The 25,121-nt window shown below is 36.5% G+C and overlaps 1 protein-coding gene across 2 annotated transcripts in view; it reads left to right on the top strand.

Annotated features, from left to right (window-relative positions):
* sgcd (sarcoglycan, delta (dystrophin-associated glycoprotein)) overlaps positions 1-12,850 on the top strand; it is a 259,342-nt gene extending 246,492 nt beyond the window's left edge. For both annotated transcript variants that reach the window (XM_032576208.1, XM_032576207.1), the window contains 2 exons: positions 2,851-2,974; positions 7,761-12,850. In XM_032576208.1, the coding sequence (XP_032432099.1) occupies positions 2,851-2,974; positions 7,761-7,946 (310 nt within the window). In that variant the 3' untranslated portion in view covers positions 7,947-12,850. The remainder of the gene's footprint in view (positions 1-2,850; positions 2,975-7,760) is intronic.
* The last annotated feature ends 12,271 nt before the right edge of the window (positions 12,851-25,121 follow it).

Below are 25,121 nucleotides of genomic sequence, written 5' to 3'. Positions count from 1 at the left end.
CGGGCAACTGTGCGGTCTACGAGGAGTTGGTGTTTGGCTCCTCTGCTATTTACACCGATACCTTTCTGTGCTCATGTATTTATCTTGGCCGCTATGATGCCTGACATGAGCTTCCATGTTGTTGAGAGTACACCTTAGCTGGTTGAGTGGAGAAGATGGAAGGGGAGGAGGTCTGGTTGTCTCGTTCAGCTCTGATTCGCTCAATGGGGCCGTGTATCCCCTGACTGGGTGGGGACTTGTAGTTAAGTCCTCACAGTTCTGACATCCAGGTTCCTCCTTTTTGCCGTAGCATTTGTGTTGTATCTCGTCAATCTTAAGTTGTGATAGCAGTTGCCGTTTGCGGATGTTGGAACACTGAGCTACTAGTTGTTTAGCTGCCTCATCAACTGGGGATGTCGAAGTAACCATTCCTTCACCAGTCTTTGCATGTAACCTCTCTGATTAGGGTTACTTGAGTAGTAGCATTCCAACAGATCCACATTCTCATCTCTCGCCCATTTCCGTCTTGTTCCAGTAGCCCATTTGTCATCAAGGTGCTCTGGTTCCCCAACACCTGACGCAGACCTTGTTTGGTCGGGCGACGTCTGAGCCGGCATGTTATGCATTTTTGTGTCTCTCATGGTATGAGGTAGGCAGTAGCTTGAAGGGTCTTGCCTAAGGACCCAGACTGGATTCGAACCCTGCCCTCTCGGGTGATATACCGATGCCTTATCTATTGAGCTATCCAGCCAGCTATATATATATATATATATTGTTAAGGAAGGAAAGTTATTAAGTTAGCTTAATTTTGGAAAAGGCATGGCTCTCCTCTCCTCCTGTTAGCCGGGTCGCGAGCGGATGACATCACGCTGGCAAGGAGAAGGCAAGGCACGATGACGTCACAGAAATACAGAGTTTAATCTCATAAAAAGCAATGAACAACAAAGCTGCAGAGGAACAGAGATATGCATTTTCTCATGAAAATAAAAACACACAAGGGAAGACAAACGAACACAGAGACAGACAAAGGCGCCCACGTGGAGAAAAGATGGTAAAAAACTCTCCCTTCTCCGGTGTTGACCTGAAACTATAAACCAAAAGGGTGTTTCCCTATTTAATATATGCAAAAAAGGCGTTCTGTTGTTTTGACCAATCAGAGACCTGGTTCAGCCTCGAAGGTGCTCTGTTTTTTGTCCAAGCAAATCGGAGGGAAACCCCCAGTCCTGCACGAATATCCCCCGCACCGAAGTCCTGTTATAAATCTCGCCGACTCTCCTGGAGTTTCTTCCTACCACATTCCAGCTGCCGTTTCCATGGAGATGCTAATTTTATGGCTTTTGTATGCTCTTAAACAAACAGTTGAAGGCGTCTGCTTGTCTCCTCGGGCCTCTTTCGAAAGGTCACCCAAAGCCTGTTTTTTCAAATACGAGTGATTAACACATGTGGGAAGATTAAGTGTATTTTAGCATTAAATAATCATTTTCCTTAGCAATATATATATATATATATATATATATATATATATATATATATATATATACAGTATATACGTATATATATTAGGTTCTGTGATAGTATGGATTTGACTGTGCATATTACATATTAAAGTATATTTTTTATTAAAGTATTTTTTTGTGTTTGAAGTGTTAAAATAGGCTGTTAAAAGTGGAAGTCTCACTTTTAATTGCCTATTTAAAAAAATCCGCATCCACAGATTTTATCTATTCACCGGTTGCTGTGGTTCTTGCCCCTGCAACTGGGGGCCCATGGTAGTTTAAAGCAGTTCGTCCCCAGAAATACCAGATCACTAAACTCTTAAAAACTCCTAAGCTTGAACACTAAAACATCTCTGTAGGATAGCATGTTGTAATTCATTACAGTATCAAGAACTCTTGTTATAAAGTGTTAAGGGCTTCTTAAACCTCATTGTTGGGAGAGAGCAAGAGGTTAATAAAAGAAGATTATAGATTTAATTTGGACCTTCACCAATCGGTTTTTTGGCTGCCACTCCTCTCATACTTTCCTTTGTACTACTCAAATAGGGCAGCTTTAATAAGACCTGAATCCATAAATCATCCTGGGTTTGAAGGCTGAGTGAGAGTCTAACTCTTAATGTAAATTAAAGCAAAAAAAAAAAAACTGCAGGGAGCCAACAGTCATTTTACAGTCAGTATTATCAACTGGAGTGGCAGGATTATGATTATCATCACGGTTAATAACCAGCAAAGTGGAGCTGCTATGCAGACGTGTCAACTTACCTTTCATTGTTCATTAGTGAAGCAGTCAAACCTCAGACTTTATTGCCTGGTGAGTGAGTCAGGTTGGCCTCTTTCACTTTCATGACGTTTGCTTTGACATTGATCTTTGTATTTCTCTAACTGTCCCAAGTTTTCATTACAGAAAACTAAGATCTTAGTGCCTGTCCATCTCTTTTGATGCAGCTTAACAGAGTTTATTGGTAGTAATGTGACCAATATTTTTAATTGTTTGTTGTTGTTTGTTTGTTTTTGCTACAACCATTTATATTCAAAGACGTCAAAGAATCTCCTGTTCACAGCCATGTTGGAATCCCAATGAATGGTGTCAAATATGTAACTTGCTAAGAAACAGCTAAAAATGGTGGGGGTGCATAAACAAGTTCATCTTTATACATTAGATATTTGCTAAACAATCAATAACAATATCTGCACCAATCAAAATGTGATCAATATCAATAGAAAATACATCTTTCCTATGTTTGTTGCCATGGTAACCTCTGTTGAATGCTTCGCCTTCTGATTTATGCTTTGTTGGATAAATGCATGAATTTTGAAGAGATGAGGTTGAACCCATCCAGAGACGAAAGGTTCTAACGGAGCGGTGTTGTTGCAGGTTGGAGTCTCCAACCCGCTCTTTACTGATGGAGGCCCCGAAAGGAATCCAGATCCTGGCCGAGGCCGGAGACATCCAGGCCATCTGCAGGAACGAGCTGCGGCTGGAGTCCAAAGACGGAGAGGTGGGTCAGCTTCCAAATGGACTTTAGGGTTGCTTGGATGCTAAACTCACTAACTGAATAAAAAAACGTCAAGAATGATGAATAGAAATGAGAAGCTCAGGACATCTTCTTATTCTGCTTCCTCTAACGTTTGTTTCCATTCTGAGTCCTTCAGGATATGATATCTGAAATGTTTCCTGGAAGACAACTGGACTAGTGTCTCTTCGAGAGTCTTTCAGTTTTGAACATGAGATAAGATGAACCTTACTGATCCCAGAATTGGGAAATTATTGGGCAGCAGTAGCCTGACACACAGACAGAATGCTCAACATAAAACAAAATACAAAATAAAATACTGACGTCAGACATAAAAAATCAGATTGGACATCAGTATGTGAACGCTGCTTAATATAGAACTGAACAGATTTTTTATATTTTTTTGTATTTGACGCTGTTCTGATGTTTTGATCTTTGCAGTACAATCACATGATCTTTCAACGTGCAGTTTCATTTCATTTCCACCCTGCCATCCAGAAAGATTATGCATAGCTTTCTATTCCCCGCACAGCGAGGTCCGCTTGGCTCTCTGTCGATGGAAAAACCTCCCACTCTGTTGCAGCAAGTGGAGAAATTAACCGTCTTTGTCTTCTGGCTCCAGCTCAGTTTAATATTCCTTCTGTCCAAACGTATTTTTAGCAAAAAACACAAACAATATTTAGCTCTTCGAGCCAACGTTCTTGACATTATTAAGATGGCCGCTGGCAATTTTCCTGCTCACTGGCCGTCCACCAGGAGTGCAAAAAAGTAGGAAAACTAGAAGCAGAAGTTGATTTCTTTCTCTTTTTTCTTCCTCCTGATCCTTTCATGTGCTAATAACTTTATTTTCCATTCATCTTTCCCACTTTCTGTCTTTAACTTGTTTTTTTTTAGCATCTTTCTAATTCTCCCATCGTTTTCCTTTGTGCACCTGAGTTCCTCCAACCATCCAGCGATTCGTTACACCCATCAGCCTGGCATTCATCTTTCCTGATAAAAGGATTTTCCTCCGTACATTTCAGCAGTCGCCCCTTGTCAGATCTGCGAACATCAACGCAGGAGGATTAGGGGAGAAAGAAAGTATTTAAAAGTTTTCCACAAAACAGTTTGCTGTTTTTAGGAAAATCTGACATGAGACCAACGGGGGAAGTGGAGGTTATGAAGGTGACCCTGGATCCAGTCTGGTCCAATTAAAAGCAGAAGCCACGCCTGCAGACATGTGCTCAAAGATTAAATGTGGAACTTCCTGTGAACAGAGCATATAATTAGAACGGCGCTCTCACACTCCATTAGTCCAGCAAATGTCTATTTGTCAAACCTCTGTCTTACACCGCAGCCTCCATGTCCGCGGGAGCTGCCGCCACAATTACAGAAAGGTTTTGGCTATTATCCGGTGACGGGCCACATGAGCAGATACTGAAATTATCGGAAACGCAGCGCGACCGCTCGTTAACGGGCCGCCGAGCACGTGTCCGTGTCTTCATTAGATTAATGCAAACTGTCCAGACAGACTGCAGCAAGTTTTAATTACAGAGACTCTGCATTTGGACTGAGACTGAATCCTGCATCAGAATATAATCATCTAAATACTGATAATAAAAAACAGTTTCCGTCTAATTGAGATGATTTAGACAGAGAGGTGTAGACTGACATAAAAAACAACAAACAACTTGTCTGTAGGATGTGGTGTAAAATTACAAATATATTGGGGGGGGTCTTTTTTTTTTAGGGTTAATAGTCATTTTTATTGTTAACATTTCTCCCTTTTCCACAATTAATTTATTTAAAAATAGAAGAAAAATTCCTATTATAGCAGAGATGGATGGATGGATGGATGGATGGATGGATGGATGGATGGATGGATGGATGGATGGATGGATGGATGGATGGATGGATGGATGGATGGATGGATGGATGGATGGATGGATGGATGGATGGATGGATGGATGGATGGATGGATGGATGGATGGATGACACCATGTTGATCTTAGATTTAAGAGATTTCTCTCTTAAGTTTTGTATTTCAAAGTGAATTTTCCAGCATAATAAATAAGATGTAGATTATAAACTCAAAATAATATTAAAATAAAATATTCCGGTTAGATTAATACTTTACCAAGCTTATCTACATGTACTCTTACCCTCCTGGACCCACAAATTCCCGAAGAGTCCCGGTCCATCTGTCCCTTGTGGTGCGAGGATTTGTTCAGCAGCAGCTGCCTGAGGACGTCAGCTGAGAATCAGCTTTAAAAGAGGTTCCAGGTCATTTGTTGACGATGCTTCCCTGGAGCTCCTGGTAATAGCTCCTTTACTTCTTCGTTTTATGGCTGAAGAGCTCCTCCTCTCTGTGGCCAGTAAAACACAGGCTGGGCACGAGCCCCAGGAGACCGAGGAGGAGGACAGGGAAGAGAGATTGGATTCATGCAGCAGTGGGTTTTTACTGCACAGAGTGAGAAAGATATTTTGTTCCAATCAATGAGAGAGATAAAATGAGTTACAAGTAAATGTGTTTGTAAAGGGAGGGGAGCAGAGAAAACTTGGGGTGCTTTTTCTGTCGTTGCTCTAGAGAAATAACCAGCAGTAAACTGCAGGCGATTTTGAGATTTACTGTTTTGGATTTTTATCCAACAAATATTTGTTGAAACAAAATTTTAAAAAACACTTTTGTGAATCATGGTTATTGATCTTTTTCCTTACTGGTCGAAGCCTGAGTTAGGTAAACTCCAGCACAATTCAGAAAATGCAAAAATAGGATTCAGTAGATAATAGAGAATTAAATATATTTTTGTCTTTGCATCCAGGAAGTTTTCACAGCGATTCACTTTTTCCACATTTTGTTACAATGCAGACTTATTCCAAATTGTATTAAATGAATCTGTTGTCTCAGATACCCTCATTTATTATTAAAAATAGAAAACCAAGAAATCACATTTAGATAAGTGATCACTCACTTCGATCATTCACCTCTGCCAGTGTTTACAGCCTCCAGTCTTTTTGATATGATGCCACCAGTTTTTCTCTCATCTTCAGGCATTTTGATTAATTCGTCTTTGCAGTAGTAATATTTATCTGGAGGGAAATTTGACTGTCAAATCAAATAAGTCTGGAAAATGCAGTTTCAGACCACATAAAAGTACTGTCTGGGAATTTAAAGGGAGTGTTACTTAACTTTAAGAATGTCACCTTAGAAAACTATTTTCCAAAAATACAGCAAAGTTTGGAGGATTAATTCGTCTTGGGTAGTAAAAATTTGCTCTTGATTTAAAGATAAACTCTGTCCTTAATGTTTGAAGTAGATGTCTGCTTGACTTGCCCATGATCATTTCTTTCTGATTCTCCAAACTAACATCATTTCAGCTGCCATCCCTTTAATTAACTTGATTTTTTCTTATTAAAAAATATTAACTTGGCCAATTTAACTTGTTGTCAACTGGTTTTGGCCCAGTTTAATACACAAAATGTCATTCCCATTTTGCGTATTAAACACAGTTGTTTAACACACAACCACTTGTTTGTTAAAATGTAGTAGATTTTGCGATATTCAAATTAACAATAATGTGTTTGTGACGAAGAGCATAAAGGATGAACGGTGGGTTCAGTCTTGAACCACCACTCAGCTTTTCTACATTTCCTGTGCTGAGATGTTTGAACATAATGATGTTTGGATCTTTATGGGGACAAAATCCTCCTTCATGTTTTTCAGATCTAAATTAGTTTCACCTTGAGTTCAGTTGATAGATTTGTGACAATTATGCAATCTCTGATGCCTTGAAGGCTTGTTGGACCTGATTGTTCATCAGGCCCCATGTAATTACGTCAGCTTAGATTTGTTAAGCAAGTTACTCTTTATAAATCTGAATTCATCCTAGTTAAAGAATGATTACTGAAACCTTGTGTAGCCATCACTAAGTGTTCAACACAAAAATACAATTTAACCTGTGATTTCTCTTTGGCACTCACACAGATTTCCTACTAGTCCAGCAAATATCCACCAATCTGAGTCAGTTACTGGTAACATTATGGTAACATTAATCTCAAATGGCTTGTCTTGTGTTTAATGGAATAAAAATTATTTCACCTTTCACCTCTATTGGTTCTCATGCTTCATCATTTCCTGTAATATTTACCTGACAGGTTTCCTTTGACACTATATAGCTTCACCAGTAGTACCTTAATCCAGAGATGATTGTCTGTAAAGAGGTTATCAGTTTGTATCCTTGATATAACTCTGCAGTGGAGCATGACATTACTTGTATATAATATTCTATAATGTTCTGTGTTTGTCGTAAACTGAGAGTAAACAACATTGTCAGTAGCTGCGTTTTCATTGACCATGTAAGTGAACAATTTGACATTTCAAAAATAGATCCACTTAATGGAAATAAGGCAATTTTGAAAAACCTTTTGTTTTTCGATTAAACGTTGTGGCGCTAGGATGAGGTGAGTTTTTTGGTCGTATCGAAATTGGTATATTTTGCAACACTTTTTTTTCGCATCACACAAGTCATGTAAATAACAACCGGGTTTTGCCACTGGCGCAAACTAAGATGAAGAAGATGACAGGAAATAGTTGGACGATGACGGCATGTCGTGTTTTTATTGACTAATTACATGAACAGACATATTCAGTGGATGGATTTTAAATAGCACAGGTGCATGTAAACTTCTGATGGTAACTGTAACTATGCTAACAAGATTTTGTCAGTCACGTTTTCTGATGTCGAACAATCTACAATCTACAGTCTCACCAGTTTTCTCTCCATTCACCCAGATTGCTCTGGATGCTCAGAGGATCCGTCTGATGAGGCTGCCAGAAGGAAAAGCCTCCTCCAGCCCCTCGTCCTCTGGGACTAGGCAGACTGTCTATGAAGTTTGCGTTTGTCCTAACGGGAGACTTTTTCTGTCCCTTGCTGGCGCCGGATCCACCTGCCAGATCAACAACAATGTCTGCCTCTAGGACTACAACTCTAGGATTTTGTACAACTATAAATAAGATATTTGGTGGGGGGGGGGGGGTTAACATGCAGAGCAGGCCAATGTACAAACGCTGTCTGCCTCTAGGACTGATCCATGGGGAATACAAAGACTGCCGGAGCCAACGGACAAACAAATAAGCGTCATTTTTCAATCAAAAACACTTTAACCTTAGGTTCTACTGATGTGTTTAAAAAGTCAATAAGGACGAGTTTGCTTTAAGGTTTCTGAAAGGTGCCAAATTTCAGTGCGAATATATATTTTTCCCTAACTTCTACAAAACTCTAAAGGTTACAGGTTTCAATACCTTTTTAATACAGAAGGACAGAATGGCACTTTTTGCTCTCTACTGGACAGAGACAAGTATAAATAAGGTTGGTGTTTGTATCGTAATGGCTTGACCCTAAATGACTCACATGACACGGCTATTTATTAATAGCAAGCAAACATAGGAAACACTTATCGTAGAATTCCAGTGAGTATTTTCTCCTGACAGAAATGGAGAGGAAATTCCTCTAAGATCTACTATAAAAGACACTGATCTGCTCCCTTTTTGTCCCCTGGACCTTCTCAGTGCCAGAACCACTGGGGTCATCACCCATGTCAACAGGATAAATATCTTTGCTATTTCAATTTGGTTTTACAGAACAATTGAAAAATATTTGATCTGCTGTGTTTGTATGTGCTTTTATTTGGCTGATTTTCACTCTCAGTTTCTACATAAGTTTGGCCATGTTACCTACACATCAAAATCTGTAAAGTCTGAGCATTTAACTTAAGTTCAATCAAATTACAAAAGTTTAAGGTTTTTATGCATAAAGTATTCAATATTTGTCTTCTTCTCCTCATTAATCCAAACTGTCTTCTATCACACAAGCAGTTAACAACAAATCAATCACAGCCAATTGATTAAACAATCAAGTATTAAAATAAGTGATTATTGTTCACAATGCTGCAGAGAAATCACACTCTGAGGTGTTGTAAATCTTGAAAAATATATTTAATTTGAGTAAAAATCTAATTTAAAGTACGGTAGTGTGTTTTCAACCCTCTGCAGCTGTTTTGTCATTTTGCCTTTTAACAAAAATATATTTCCAACCAGGCTGCTGAGAGAGGCAAATATTAATTTTAAAACACAATAAATAAATAAATAAATAAATAAATAAATACATACATAAAATAAGCTGCCTGAAACCTTGTGGTGATCACCCTACTGGTTTCTTGCACTGTAAGTTTAAAAAAATGAATTGAACCACTCTTTTGAAAGAGGGGAACTGTGCCTGTGCCTTATGTCAATGCACTCGTGGCAAGAAGAAGCACATCAGACAAACTTTCTTTGACATTAATGAGCTTCATGGTCTGATTTTAGTTTGGTTTTTATCCAGTTCACAAACCTTTTCCTTGTGTGCGAATGCAAAGACCTTCAGCCGCCCCCGACTGTAGACACTCACATCCGACTGCTGTAAGGGATACTGCATGTTGGATTTTCTTTCATGTATCACAATTTATATTTTTGTTTTTAAAATATTGCTTTTACGTGTGTGTTAAAGCTTGACTTGGCAATCATGTGATACTGTGGAGTTTAAACTGTATTGGTTTGATTTTTAACACTTACCTTAAGAATACATTAAAATATATTTTTGTCATTAGGAATGTGTTTGAAAGTCCACCTATGGTCTTCAGCATTTGTTAAATTATTCACAGGTGATGTAAAGATATACTTTGCAGAAGTTTTGCTACCTTGTTTAATAACTTTAAAAATGATCCAAGCTAATTAAATACTTGGGTAAGAATTTGGACACATGTAAAATCCAACTAAAGAAAGGATGTTTTATAAATTGTGTTGTACATTTCAACTTGCAAACCTCCATTTTCCTGTAATCATAACACAGCATTTAAATTAACATTACAAGACTCAAACCGCCCATGAACGGGTGAAGGGTTTGCATACAATGAGGCAAAAACAAGCTTGACAATTATGTGTCAAAAATGTGCCACGTAGTACAGCTTTGGTCAGTAAAAAATAAAAAACTTATTTGATAATCTTTGCTGTTGTTTTTTAAGCTCCATATGTTCAAATAAAACCTTTGTTGAGATATGAAGGACTTCTGAGGAGGTTCATATCATTTAAAAAGTAGTCATTTTAGACTACAGTTTTATAAACGGTGTATGAAAATCACTTTACTGAAGATTAGGCTTTTGTCAATGTTTGCAGTTAGAAGAAAGGAAGTGTAGATGTTGGTAAAAGAAAATGGTGTGTCTGCAGTGTGTTCAACTGTTTGGAAAATGTTCCTGAACCAGATGAAAAACACTTTAAGATAAAAAAAAAAAGGGTTTAATTCAATAACATGTTTATGTGGATTTTTAGAAAAACTTGCCACTTTTTTCCTGATTTATTTACCATATGATGTGTTTTAACCTTCCAGCAGCTGCTGTGCTTCAAGTTTCTCTCTGTGAGGAAGGGAAGAGGTGGAGTTGTTGTATCTGCAGCTGTATTATGCAAAGTTGTGACCCAACTAGAGATGAAACATGGAGAGGAGGTGAAAATGGCTCTTTTTGTATAGATTTTGATGCAAATTAGTATCTTTAATTACATAAATCTTTTTAGAATTAATTTCATCAAAATATTTTTTGACAGACCTAATTATGAATCACCATAAACTAAACACATGTATGAAGCTAATCCAGATGGTTGAGTGCCAAGAGTCAACACAAGTAAAAGAATACTTCAGATTTGTAGCAGGAATGGATTTTTTTTTTTTTTGCTATATCTTCAAGATGTCCTTCTCCAAACATTGAGTTATATTTTATAAATTTATAAATAATTTGGTGACAAAAGATATGATTTTCCATTACAAGAGACTTGCATGTGACATCCTCACTCTGTAGCTATTTATATCACCATATTGGTTATCAATCCAACGTTTAGCGATGTTAAAATATATGGAGTGGATAAAACCCACTGTAAAGTTTATAACGCTGATCTAAAACTAGCCAAAGACAGAGGCTATCTAAACCAGACATTCTTCTCTGCACACTTCCGCTAATCCACTAATGTGCTGACAGTGGAGCTAATGTTTCATGCAGCGATTTGCTAACTTTGAAAATGTTTAAATACATTTTTCTGGATAAATTCCAGAGAGCTAAATTACTTGGCCGTTTTGTAAACTTTCAGTCGAATTGAGATCGACATCTGTGTTAATGTTTTAGTTAATCACTTAAGAATTCAAGCAATTAGCCGTTTTCATGCTCTTATTTTGAAGGGGGTGAAGACGTTCTGTTTCCTCTCCTTGTGTTCTTTCTCTTTTTTTCATCATACCTGATTTCAAACAAGATACAAACAGAACAAAATATAATATTGACAACAGCGAACAATACATAAGCATAAATACAATATCTAAGGGCCATATTGAACATGTAAATTATGTCAAAATTAAATCAGTACTTGAGGATTGTAGTCCTTTAAGGGCAGGCACAATTTGAATTTAAATGTTTTAAATAAAGTATTGAAAGCACTTTTTCAGAATTAATGTTTATAATTTGTTCTGCAGGGCTAGCACAGCTAATTGTGTAGTTAGCGGTGTCCACTACTCTTAATAACCAATATGCAAGACATTTGGACTCAAAATGTTACATCTTTTTTAAAATTCCCTGTTGCAAAGCAAAATAATCTTTTTTTTTTCAAAGACAAGTTATAGTCAAGGACATAGGAATATTTCTAGTATATTAGGACAGTTTTAGAAGATGGAGCAACTTTAAGCATAAAGTTCAGTTTTTTAATTTTACTCCTACAAATAAAGTTACCACCACCTTCATATCACAATTTAATTATTCAACATCTTTAGTGTTTTGTATCCTCTCTTAGTCAGATGTGCCAACTTTTCCTTCTGTTTCCTATGTCGCTGTACATTATAGATTTTCCCACAAAACTCAACCTGAATCTGCTGTATTTACTTTTTGAATACATTAACAGACTTTTATAGGGCTGTGAATGTAAATAATGTAAACATAAATGCGATGATGTGGCGTTAAACAGAAACGTTGCTCTTTTAGAAGCCTTTTTTTTATGTACGATACATGTTTTTATACTAAAAAGGGCAAAAAGTTCTCCCAAAAAGTTAAAAGGTATTCATTGACTCAGCATGTACAGCAGTGAATACAACGCTGGCCTGTGGAGAAGAAGCTCGTTTTGATTTTTTTCCATGTTCTCGTGTCGCCGGCTGAGCTCAGATGTTTGCCACAAACACAAAGCTGCAGATGTTTTTGTTTTCCTACGTTGGTGCTGAGGTCTTTGCATTCCTTCTAAGTGTGCTGTGTGTAAATTTGCGCTTGTATGAGCTACGTTTGGTTCTTCTGCTCCGCTGAACGTGTTGGATGGTTGCCAGTGAATCAAACACAGAAAACAACTGAAAACCTAATGGGAAAGAGCAGAAGAAACATCTGCACAGTGTTGAGGAGTATTGTTCTTGCACATATGTAATTTACTAAAACATTCCCACTTAAATATGTTTAGGTTTAATTTCTTGCTAATAACATGAGTTTAAATTTCACCCATCCAGGATTTGTTCTACTAATCAGTCAGTTATTCAATCATGGTAAGTGATAAGTAAACTAATTAATGCAAGAAAAGTTTTACCTGCTTGTTAACTATATACATCCAACAAGGTGTACAAAAACACACACAAAATGAAACTCTAAAGTTATTTACCTTCACTGTGCCAAAAACAATCCCCTCAGCGCTGTGCTTTCACTCTGAACACTGTGTACCTTCTTTTCTTGACAGCCCACTCGTTTTTCCATCTTTTCTTTACACTTCAGTCAGAAACTGCCGTTCATGGAGTAGTTTTCAAAAATGCCAAAATAAAAAAAGGCATTGTTCAAACTGGCTGTGTTAGTCACTGGAGTTTTCTTGAAAAGAAAATGAATAAACACCTCAGACTTTACGGCCACGCCACAGCAGATGAAATATGCAGAAATGTGTCACTATGACTTTAAAAATGTGAGAGTTTGCACATGTTATATAAAAATGTATTGGTAATTTTGCCATCAGCAGAAAATATCATTTCATTTTGTGGCGCAGGTACGTCTCAGTGATGCTCAGGACGTCAAAGGCAGGCAGGAAAAACTGTAGAAAACTACAACTTTACACAAAAATTAGAAAAATCCTCAAAAATACTTTATCACAATCAAAGCCTTGCAGAATGCTACCATCACTAAATGAATGTCAGAGCTGCAGTATTATGTAAAATTGGGTTTTTGAGCTTCAATGTCATGTTGTATTGTTATTCATTCATCGGAAAAATATACCTGGAGTGTTTTGATTGTCTCATGCATGTTTGAGGAATCCCTGTGCATTGTTCTAATGATGTGCTAAGATTTTGTATTTTTGCAGGGTAGGTTTTATGCTTAGGGTAGAATATAGTGTAACATCAGCAGCTCAGATTTGAGGGGTTTGTGGTCATTTTCTCATTTACATTCCCCATTTTCACCCTGACTAGATATTGTCATCACGTTGCAGGATTTAGATTTACTTTAATGCACACCTCAACTTTAAAGTGACACTTTAATTTTGTAGATAAAAATCTATGCTTGAGACGGCTAAATCAATACGTAGGAGAATTATGCACCCATTTTTTATTCTCATGTCTGCTGATAACATCAACACCCAACCTGAAACATGAACGTTCATCAGTGATAATGGGTTTAATCTTCACTCAAAGCCAGCGAGTCTCTTTGTTTCATCTCCCAGTGTTTAATACTTTTACATTTTCATGGTACAATTATAGTAATCGTATGTGTAGAATTAGTTTCCAGATGGCTTTATTTTTCTCAGAGCATAAAAAAGGAGGAAAAGACACCTGAAGCTCTTAGCCAGACGGTGGGGAGAGTTTTTATTCCAGGAAAGATTGTTCAAGCTGTGACTCTGATTTAAATCAGAATATGCAAACTGAATTTTTACCTTCTAGTCTAATTAGTACGACTTGATACTTGAGGCCTTGAGAAATGGGATGCATCACTTTGGCTCATTAGCTAATCTCTGTTGAGCAGCAAATAACCTGAAGTTACATACAAACTGTGAGAAGGTAATCAATTCAACCTGTGATTGTATCTGCATCAGATATTCAATTTCTCTTTCTAATGACTTTCTTTTTATCTATACAATATTTTTAAAAAGATGCAGTTTAGGTGGCGTCCCATCAATCATGTACATATCTCTGTTTTATTCCTAGCTACTGCTGCTAGTTTCTTCAACACTAATTTAACAACACTAATTTTGCCATTTCATTTGTAATAAAGGACATTTCAGAGTTACAGATAAAGAAAATGCATTCATGGTAATATGCTTTCCCTTGCAGCAGTGCTATTATTAAAAGAGTGAGGCTCTTCGTACAAAGAGCCACTCTCTCAGAGATGACTGTTCTCTTGGATTATTGGAATGAGAAGCCCATAAAAGCTTGGAGTGAGTTATTGACTCAGCTTCTTTCTGCCTGAGAGGAAAGTAAAAGAAGTTTTTTCTGGAAGAAAGTTACCAAAGAAGATGACAGTCTATGGAATGTAAAACCTCATTACTTGAACAATGACTACAGTGAGTGTTTTATTAATAGTTGTGAGGCTTTTTCTCTGAAAACTTGAGCCTAAATATTTCAGATTTTTATGGAGGTGGAAAAAATTCTAACTTTGGGTCTGCAGAGAAGATCTAAAACCTGTTATTCTGTCATGTGTTGTTTTTTTTTACTCCTGCTGAAAAGACTCATCAAAGTGACACAGTGCTTTTTAAAAGCAGGTCAGCGCCGCAGAATCAGACTGTTACCTGCAAAAAGTCCATAACTCATGAAAGCATGCAACATATATCATTCACAATCTGCATTTGTGCTATTTTTGAAAGCAAGGGAGGAATTTTAAAACAAACCATTTCGAGTCATGCTCTCAAACCCGGATATGTGCGTATGGAAAATGATGCTGGTCTGGGACCAGGAAGTCTGTTACAGGCTGTGTGTTTACTTCACAACTCAGTTTTCACTTTATATGCAGGCACTGCGGCAATTCATGTCAACCCAAAGCACTTCACAAACAAAGAGTCAATTCGATTCAATCATACATACATACCAGTAGTTATCAAACATTGCATTAAGTTCATTACACAGTGTCGACTGTGGCTCTTTGGTAGAGTAGTCGTCTTGCAATTGGAAGGTTGTAGGTTCGATTCCAGCTTCCTCCTGCCACATGTTGATGTGCCTCTGGGCAAGGCACTTGACCCCAAATTGCCTACCGATCTGCATATCGGTGTATAAATGTGTTTGTGAGTGCAACTGGGTGAATGTGACTCTAGTGTAAAGTGCTTTGAGTGGTCAAAATGACTGGAAAAGCGTTATATAAGTTCAGTCCATTTACCATTCATTACTCAATTTTGTTTAAAAAGTTTTCAGCCTAACAATTTATTTTTAGGAAGAAACCAGGTTAAAAAATTACTTTTGGGAGTAGTATTACTGCAATGTATTTTTACATTTTACTTAATATCATTGTAATGTATCACTACTTTTACTTGAGTAAAACTTATTCGATTAAGTGCACTGAATGAAGGGCAAATACGTTTTAACCAGATATTCAGCAGACACCTTCAGTTTATGTTAAAGTGAGATTTATTGTTTTGTTACTCTGATGCTAGTTTCTACTGTATTCAGAAGTTTTATCACTGAGGAAAACCTTGACAGAACTATGACATTTCATAGACAAAATTAAATCAATAATAAAACTCCGAATGTGAAGGGAAGGATATGTAGGAGTTTCTGTAGTGTTTTGGCCACTGATGAGGGGAAAAAAACTTTTTAGCACCTTGTAAAACCAACTTGACATTTTATTTTGAAACAGAATAACAGTAAATGTTGACTTGTGGCTGTTTTTTGTTTTGTTTTGTTTTTCTTTTTTTTATTATTCACACCTAATTAAATATGCTTTGGGTTAAAATTGGGAAAAAAATAAAAGCAGAAAAGTGGAATTTGGAAAAAAAACCAAAACAGATTTCACAGGTTCAATAATCTTGTACTGTGTATGTGATTTGAATTGGAGTTTATTGTCAGTTTACTGTGTTTGCCTCCAGCACTCATCTGGAGGCAAACACAGTTTGACAAGGTACAAAATAATGGATTCATTTTGTTTTATATACGACAACAAGAGAAAACAATTTAGAAAGGAGGCTTGTAAAGATGGGAAAACAGTTACAAGTGTGAAAATGACAGAAAACTGAACTACTTCCCTCTCACTGTGAGCCTATAAACGCCATAAAGCAGTAAAACTAGAGTCATTTCAGACCAGTTTTCTGTTGCTTGGCTGCTATAATTAGCTTGTTGCTTTTTTACATAACTCTTGCATCTTGTTCCATAAACTAAGGCTGCACCCATCAGGACCCCCTGCCATAAATGAACATTTCTGTGGCTTATTATCAGTCAACAACAAGAAAGAAATTAAAAACACCCAAGCTGTCCCACTTGGTTTTCCAGAAAGCCACACATCTCAATCTCCTCCCTGCTGAAGCTGGCAGGAGGCTCACAGAGGAGACCATAATCAGCCAATGTTCAGGCTTTTTCTCCTTTTCCATTACCACAGTGGTCTGTCATTTTTGTTTGTGCTGAGCCAAAGCTTTGTGTCCTGATGGTACGTTCTCCCCTCTTGGCTCTGGGGTGGCAACAATTTATTTTTTTTTGTCTGCTTCAGGCTTTGTACTAGCTGGCTGTGATCAGAACTGCTCAGTGTTTCCCGCCCATTAAACTCGCATGCAGTGATTTTACAGAAGACTACAAGGAAAAACTGTTCTGTGGATAAGTAGGTATGCACTGCAGAAGCCTGTTATGAAATAACCCCATTACACAATCTAATGCATGAGGCTTAGGGCCATCATTTGTCAGGAATATAGCATACTTTTCATAGCTGTCTTAACTAGGAAAGAATCCCATTCACAGACAATTGAAACTGAAACTTGAAACTGTTTTTATTTAGGTAAACCTTTTTCTGATTGAATGTAACCTTAGTCATCAAGTAGAAAGTGATATGTGACATCGGCAGATTGTAATTTCTGAAGCTGAAACAATTAATCAGATCAATCGTGATGAATTGACTACTAAGTTAACCTAATACTGGTAACTTAAGTTATAGACTTTATGCATAAACCTATTTTTGCTTAAAAATAACCAACCTTACAGAATGGAACTTTATAGAATAAATGTTTTATTTGTTTGCACGGTATTTTCTTCCTGTCAGTCACATAATCTCCAGACCGTTTGAATAGAAAAATTGGATTCTGAATTAAAAATTGTTTGTAAGTCCAATCATGATTCTAAAAATTAGAATCAAATCAAAATGCTAGATACTGAAAGATGCACATCTAGTATTCTAGTAAGTACATCTAGGACAAAAAAAACAGGTATTTTTTGAAAGAACATCTTAAGATTCATGTTAGCAATAGTGGTCAAGTTTAATCACGTATAGGCTATCATTGAGCAGAGTTAATTAATGTAAGCTAACTTGCTAGTATCACTCAACATGGAAATGTTAGCACCTTAGCTGACCTTAGCATTATTAGCATTTTTAAGTCAATAATGGGTTAAAAGCGGCCATTGCTGCAGCACAGCAGTGAGTTAATGTGGGATTTTTTTGGTGCAAGGCAATACTCAGGTTTGTTGAATGTTTTCTCAGTCATCGGATGTTTTATCATTTACTGATGGATGAACAAATCTGCATAAAACCCAGGCCTGTCATCATAAGCAATAAATCAATTGATCACATGATACATTGAAACAAACTCAATACCTTCCATATGTATAGTTAGTCATTTTTCTTGTGTCTCTCTTATGAACTGAATGACCAAAGTCTTCAGTCTGGACTGATCTAGTCCTTTTGTTGATTTTGGTCAATTTTGTTTAAGCAGACTTATACTTCATCGTATTCATTGTTTGTGTTTTGTTTATTTATTAAAAATGTCTTCCAGTGTTAAATGTTTATAGGAATTTAAAGTTTATTGATCTTTGACAAGGTAGTGAAATATGAGAATGACATTACCATTATGTTACTTGAAAATGGTCTCAAAACAACAATATAAACTTTTATTGCAATAACTTCTAGGACAATTTATCATCCAGTAGAACTTGTTATTGTGACAAACTAGAGTCAAATTTCTCCCAGTATTTAGGCAACATTTTAATTTATATCAGACTGAGTCAAAATATGTTGGAAATTTATAGACTGAGATTTATTTTGGGGAGTTTAATCCTTCATTGGATTTTATCCTGGAAGACTAATCCTGAATCCAGACTCTAGTGTTGTGCAGTGTGGCTCTCTTGGGAGAGATTATTACAACTGTTTCAGACCATCTGATTTGAGCTGAAAAGCAGAAATCTCACACAGTCAGGGCCATCAAATGCTCAACATTCTGCTGTAATATGGGCTGTAAATTATACAAGCTTCTAAATGAAATAGGCTGCAGAAACAATAGAATAGAAATGTGGTACAATATGTAGGAGCAGAAATTAAGATAAAAGAAAGCAATTCAGAACAGGTGAGGCTATAGATATGACTTACTGTTCCGCAATAACTGAGGATGTTTTTGCTTTGTATAATTAAGGACAGCTCTGGGTTTTGTTCTACTGTTGGTGATACACTATGCTGCTGCGACGGGGTGAGAAAACCATGGTGGTAATGATGCACTGTAAATTACATGCAGTGATTTTCAACTGTATTACCTGTGTTGAAGTTATGCTTTACAGGGCCGTTACAGGACCCAAGCAGAGTGAAGTAGTTTGTTTGGAAACATACTGAACCTTTCGGGAAAAAGTTTCAATTTCAACATCCATCATCTCAGGTATTATTTTTTGGGAAAATAATTGTAACAAACATTGAAAACAAAATGTTTTCTCAATGACATGTAAGTCTGAGCTGCTGCCATAGCAACCAGAAGTGTCTTCAAAGAGAAGTAACTTCTTAAAATGTTAATTACATTATTTTTCACTTAAAGAATTTGTACATATAATCAATTATTTTGCAAATCAACTGATTCTTAAAAATATACAAAGAAAGTTGAAATATTTGCAGTCATCAATTAATTTTATAGATTAATTGCTACCACACTCAAAAAGAGTTTATTTGCAGAAAAAAAAACATTAAGAGCAGTAATTAAGCTAACACAATACAAAATATATTTTCATCTTGCATATTTAAGATAAAATTAGCATTAGTTGCAACCCTATACTCTATACCACAGCTGAAGCCACAAATTGTGATGTTAAGTCCAGATTCACATCTAGTCATCACAGCTTTATTCAGTTCCTTTGAATGTGTCCAGTGATCCTGTTCATTTGAATAGCCAAAGTCGTTTTGGAGGTTTTTTGTCTGTTTTTTCTTCTTTAATCCAAACATACCACAAAAGACAGAGAATGCTGATAAACTACGTTTAGCTTTATCTGGTGTAAATGTTGCATTTTTGATGCAGAAAGAGTGAAAGATTGTTTGTGCACAGGCAGAAGAACCCACTCATTTCATCTGATTTGCCATATTTGGGTTGTTTTTGTCATTCTTGTGAAGTTGCATTTTTGTCAGATATGGCCCTAGTTATTAAGAGGGTTAAGAGTGATCAGGTTTTTTTTTCCATGAAACTTTACTTTAGACAAAATATCACAAATTAATAATATGTAGCTGATACTGAACCTCAGATATCGATATCGGTATCGGAAGTGAAAAAGTAAATCAGTGCATCTCTAGTTTTCATATAACCCAGAAGGTATTTTGTTAATCTTAAAAATAATTTGAGCTTTTTCTGGTTTTATTTTTAGCCTTCAAATAATCATTTTTTTCTACATCAGAAGCAAGAATATGTGTTGTTTTTTTTGTTTTTTTTTTGCAAGAGCACCAGGTGAGTTTCAAAACGGTTTTTCAATTACAGAAACTTTTTTAGCAACATTCTGTCTTGTCCCTTTCATTAAAAACTTCTAATCAGTGATGCTGAGGGCATCTGGATGTCCACGAGATAATGAATATAAAAACAATAAGCTGGTTTTTCTTTTCAAATATCCTGTCAACTCAAAGTTAATCATCTCTTTCAATTAAAAATTTTCCTTTTATTGCATAAAAGAAAAGAATCCAGATCAATTTCGGACAGAAAACTTTTTTAATTACACCCTGATTCTGCTGCTCTGTTGGCTTGTAAACAAGACCGAATCGAAGACATGAAGGGAGAGGAAGTGAGTGGGTGAGAGAGTGAGAGCGCCGGGAGTCGTGAGGCTGATAATATCCGCCGAGGCGTCCTGCCTGGTCGGGATGTAAACAAAGAGACCCTCTTTAATAACATCTGACATTAGCAAGCGTCTCATCAACATTGCGTATGGACATGTTTCGAAGGGCAAATATGGATTTCAAAATGAATTAGGAATTCAGTAAACAAAATGGGAGAAAAAGTGGCCTAAAGTCATAGAACCAACGTCAGTAACAGTTTACAATGTGAGCACATTAATTATCATAAACTCACACATGGCATCATGCCCAGAAAAATAATTTACATTGTACGAAAACAATCAAACGGGTTGAATTATTAACATCTCATGCATGCCATCATGCAAAAACATGTTAATCAATTCCAAATGCGCAATATTTAAATCAAAAAACTATTCCTGTTGTTTAAATTTCCTCCTCATTAATGTCCACTTCTGTTTACACATCAAGGTCAACTGAGGCCATGTTTGGTTTTTAATGCAGTTTTAGACTGCTTTGATGTTCTTTGCTCCTGTTAACTAGTTTGTTTGTAGCCTGAAGTAATACCAATTGGTACTTCATTTGGTCCTTCAAGAAACCTTAGTAAAGAAAAAGGTCTTTCACATCTGTGTTACATGAAGCCAACCAGCTTCTGGCACCAATAACAGAGTTTTCCAGCTCAGGGCGATTGAGCTCCATTTCATAATTTATTTGCATTTCTTATTTTTCTCAGAAACATCAGACATCAGAGATTGGGTTGACTACTTCGTAACATTAATCCTGTTGGTCAATAGAGTTTTGATGTCCCTTCAGTAGCCCAGTTAAAAGCTGTTTTTGTTTTATTTTGCTTTTTGCACACACAAGCTCCTTCATTGCCACTTGCTGAGTGAGACTGACAACAGGCACAAGGGGAAGTCCAGACTAGAGCGGTCATGCAGTGCTAATTTGACTAGAAATACTGTATGATGTTATCCGAGTTGTCCACACTACCTTCACATGAGGGCCGGCGTGGTCCACAGTGGGAAGTGCGTCATTTGACTCAAAAGTCCAAAATAATTAGTCAGAGTCGAAGAAAATGCTAAATACCGTATGGCTTTGATGCAAAGTCAAATGTTTTAAGTTGTTTTTGATACATACAGCATTTTCATAACAACTGAAGATAACCTAGTTACTTCATTGCACTAAAAAATTATATTGTATGCCTGGAAAATACACAAAACCTCCCTTTAAAATAAAAATGCCAGTCTCATTTTTGAAGTCTAAATCTGGCAGCAATGTGAATAATTGTGGTCTTCACTGTAGGCTGAGTTTGTCTTTCTGGTTAGGAAGGTAAATTATCCTGTGCTAATGAGAAGTCATTGCCATTTTGTTTAACAGTTTTCTTTGACAACAACAGGCACACAGTAAAGCTTGAAGATTTTTTTTAATTACCACGACTTTGTAAACAATTAGCTTGAATTTAATGAGCCTTTCATCACTTTCCTATGATTCTAAAAAGTTACAAAGCATCAGAAGTTAAAGTATGAAACTCTTTCCACAAGGTTAAAATACAAACTTTCAAGTTGTTTGTTAAAACTAAGCTCACAAAGGATCTGTTCATCTTTATTTATCACCGTCTCTATAATGTTGTCAGTTGAGTTTGTAGGTGGTAATTAGAAAACCACTGTAGTTTGGTGCCTTATGTCAAATCTTCCTGAGTTATGACATCCTGATGCATCTTTGTTGCAAGTCGACCATTCATTCCTGCCTTCTGTGAACCCGTAGTATCTAAGAAAAAGATGTAAAGTCAATTTAACGTAGCAATTTCCCCTAAAAAGATGGAGTCTGTCATTGTTTTGATGGATATCAATGCAGAGAAAACAGTTTCTTTATGTGATGGGAAGAAAGTGCTGACACCGCCATTCACATCAAGTCTTTTTCTCACTGAATCTACATAATGTACATTGCATTTCATAGTGCCACTTCCTTGTTCAAAGTCAAAGACAGTTGCATAACATTTTTCTTCATGATAATGCTGTCATTTAAGACTTCTCTCCTGGAGCTTGGAGTCAGTATCCTGCTGAAGGACACTTCTGTCAGACTCTCTGCAATCAAAGCCGAGTTTCATTCCCAACACGCCACAACCTGCTGCTTTATCAGGACCCTTGAAGCCAGATTGCAGCGTACGAGTGGCTGACTGCTGGTTTACAGCATGTTTAAGGTTGTAAAGAGGAGATGGAAGACATTTTTAGAGGTGTCCCTGAACATGTCGGAGCTCTTCACTGGGCTTTAAAAGCATTCTCATCTCTTTTACTGTACTGGTGTTTTCCTTGATGTGGCCACCAGAGGGCTCCTGCCCTGTGGAGCCCTGTCTAATATCTCATTAGCTAAAACTGAAATTTATGAAAAACACAATTTGCTTATTGTAATTTCCAGGTCTGCATAGGGGTGGAAATTTAAGATCAATAGAGATCTATTATTTATCACAGAGTGATATCATTGATTTATTAATTGATGATTGTGACCCAAAATTCAATTTCTAAGGATGAATAGAATGTTGCACAAAAATTATTTTTAAAAGGATTTAAAATAATGGATTTTGATTCAGAAAAGAATATATATGTTATTTAATTCAATTCATAAATACCTTAATAATCCTAAAGGGAAATGAAATGCTGGATATTTGAATGATAGCTTGTATCATCCAATATCTACAAAGAGTAGTAGCTGTCAGTGTCTCAACAAATCTAAAGAGTCCTCTGACTGAAGACTGTTGCTATACAAATGTAAAATGCTTAAATGTAAAATGCCAGCTTTGACTCTGATTATACTGGAAATTTTTTATAAACTGTGTGCTCCAGTAAACAATCAATCCATTACTAAATAAATCAAAGCAGTTTTTATCGGCATATTGCCAAATAACAACAATCAGACAGATCCTCACATTTTTTATGCTCATGTATAATTGTGAGTTTATTGTAAATTTTTGCAAAACGCTAAGTCCTACCTACAAGAGCCAGTATGTCTTACTTTTACACCACTGCTGCCTAGTCCGTGATTGAGATGGGAAGTAACAAAATGTCACATTGTGCAAATATCTCACAATTCCTGGCAAGTATTTTTAAATCAGCAAAACAGAGTCTTAGATTTTTATTGCAAAACATCACAAAACACTTGCATTATCTTGGAGGGACTCATCAATGTGAAAAGATGCTCAATATTATTGGTATCAATGCAGAGACAGTAATTTATTAATATTTGACACTATGTTAATGGGTTTGATCAGTACATTCAGGCATCACTGGCCCTTGGGAACATTCATGACCTTGATGTCTCCCAAAATGAAAATGAGTTTGATACCACTACTGCAATATTTAACTGTAATATTTGCTAGCTTAAAATCCCATTTTATTTTGGAAATTTCTTTCATATATATACCTTGTGGAGTCTTTGAACCTGGCTGCTGATTAATGCATCCTAGTCTCTGCGTCACTGTATACCAAAGTGTATTTGTGAAGTGAGCCCCTCAAACTGACAGCTGAACTATCCACCCAGACTCAGTTTAGTTCACACTCACATTAAATTTAAGAGCGAAGAAATGGAGAAAAGGAAAAGAAGAAAACATCACAATTTGCTTGTTGACAGCAGGAAGATTGAGGCGTAGTAGTTTAGAGAGATTATGTTGAGTTTAGAAAAGTTGTTCTGTCTGCATCAAATACTTGGACTGACGGAAGAGAAGTTTCGAGTGTTTACTAGAGGCAGACGTCCTTGTTTGTGTTGAAGGGAATAATCTTCCAGGAAAGACGTGGAAGGAAACTGTTTGTAGAAAGTAAGAAGCAAAAAGAAAAAGTTTGTTCTTATCTGTAAATTCTGTGTATGGGTTCTCAATCCAAAGCACTGCTTATGGAGGCTGTTTGTTACTGACCCATGGCTACTTCTGGACATTTAGTGTACATCTGTAAAGAGTCAAGTCTTTACAGATGTACTTGGAGTTTCCAAACAAATAAAAAACACAGCAACCAAAACTGCCTAAACTTTGTTCTGAAGGTTGATAAGCAGTCAGACCTGTCTCAATAATTACAAATCTAAAGGGATTGATTGTGCTTCAATTAATTTAAATCAGTTATTGGTGACAATCCACTGTGAATCCTGACTCCCTATCAGCCGTCAATCTGATTCCTCAATACAACGTTGCTTGATGTATGTAGACTGGTTTCCAAAACGAAACACATTACGTGAATCTAGACGGGATGAATTGAAAAGTATAACAACAAAAACTTCAAAGATAGTTTGTTTTCGTTCAAATGACACTGCAGGGACTTAGAAAGAACATCAACAGTCTGGCGGACGTTTTCCATTCAGTCTTCATTTTAATCAGATTTCTTTTCTGAAAAAATAAAATCACCTCCAAGTTTGCCTTTCTCTTATTAAGGCAAACTTATAAGAATCTACAGTAATTGAAAATCCAGTTTGCTACTAAATTGTACTTCTCTTTGTTTCATTTAAATATTATGCTTAGTTTATTGTTGAGCAGATGAAAATGTACATTTTACATTAAAATTAATTTTGCTTTACAAAATGCTCAATTTTGTGTTTGCCATGACAGCAAATTTCACAATCAGAAAGATGAGCATGCAAAATAACATTTCAATAAGTTATTTCAACTTATATTTTGTAATAATGATTGAAAAACAGATTTGATTTTATTAAAAAAATATGTATAGTTTAAAAAATTATTTAAACATTGCATTAAACTAAATTTTTAAATTTTTGCTTTTTTTACCCCTCATCTTCCCTCCAACATTCTGAAGCCAGCCCCAGCTCCCACTTTGAAAAATGCTACTCTGAACCAAGGAGTTTTGTTCCAAGTCGTCTATTTGTGTTGAATTTCAGTCTGAACTTCCCCCAGATCGCTTTAGATCCCTGGACAGTGTGCCTGTTTGTT

This window comes from Xiphophorus hellerii, chromosome 11, assembly GCF_003331165.1.
Source record: "Xiphophorus hellerii strain 12219 chromosome 11, Xiphophorus_hellerii-4.1, whole genome shotgun sequence".
In the NCBI taxonomy this organism is placed as follows: domain Eukaryota; kingdom Metazoa; phylum Chordata; class Actinopteri; order Cyprinodontiformes; family Poeciliidae; genus Xiphophorus; species Xiphophorus hellerii.
The sequence above is the reverse complement of the archived record's forward strand: the minus strand, read 5'-3'. Positions and strand labels throughout refer to the sequence as shown.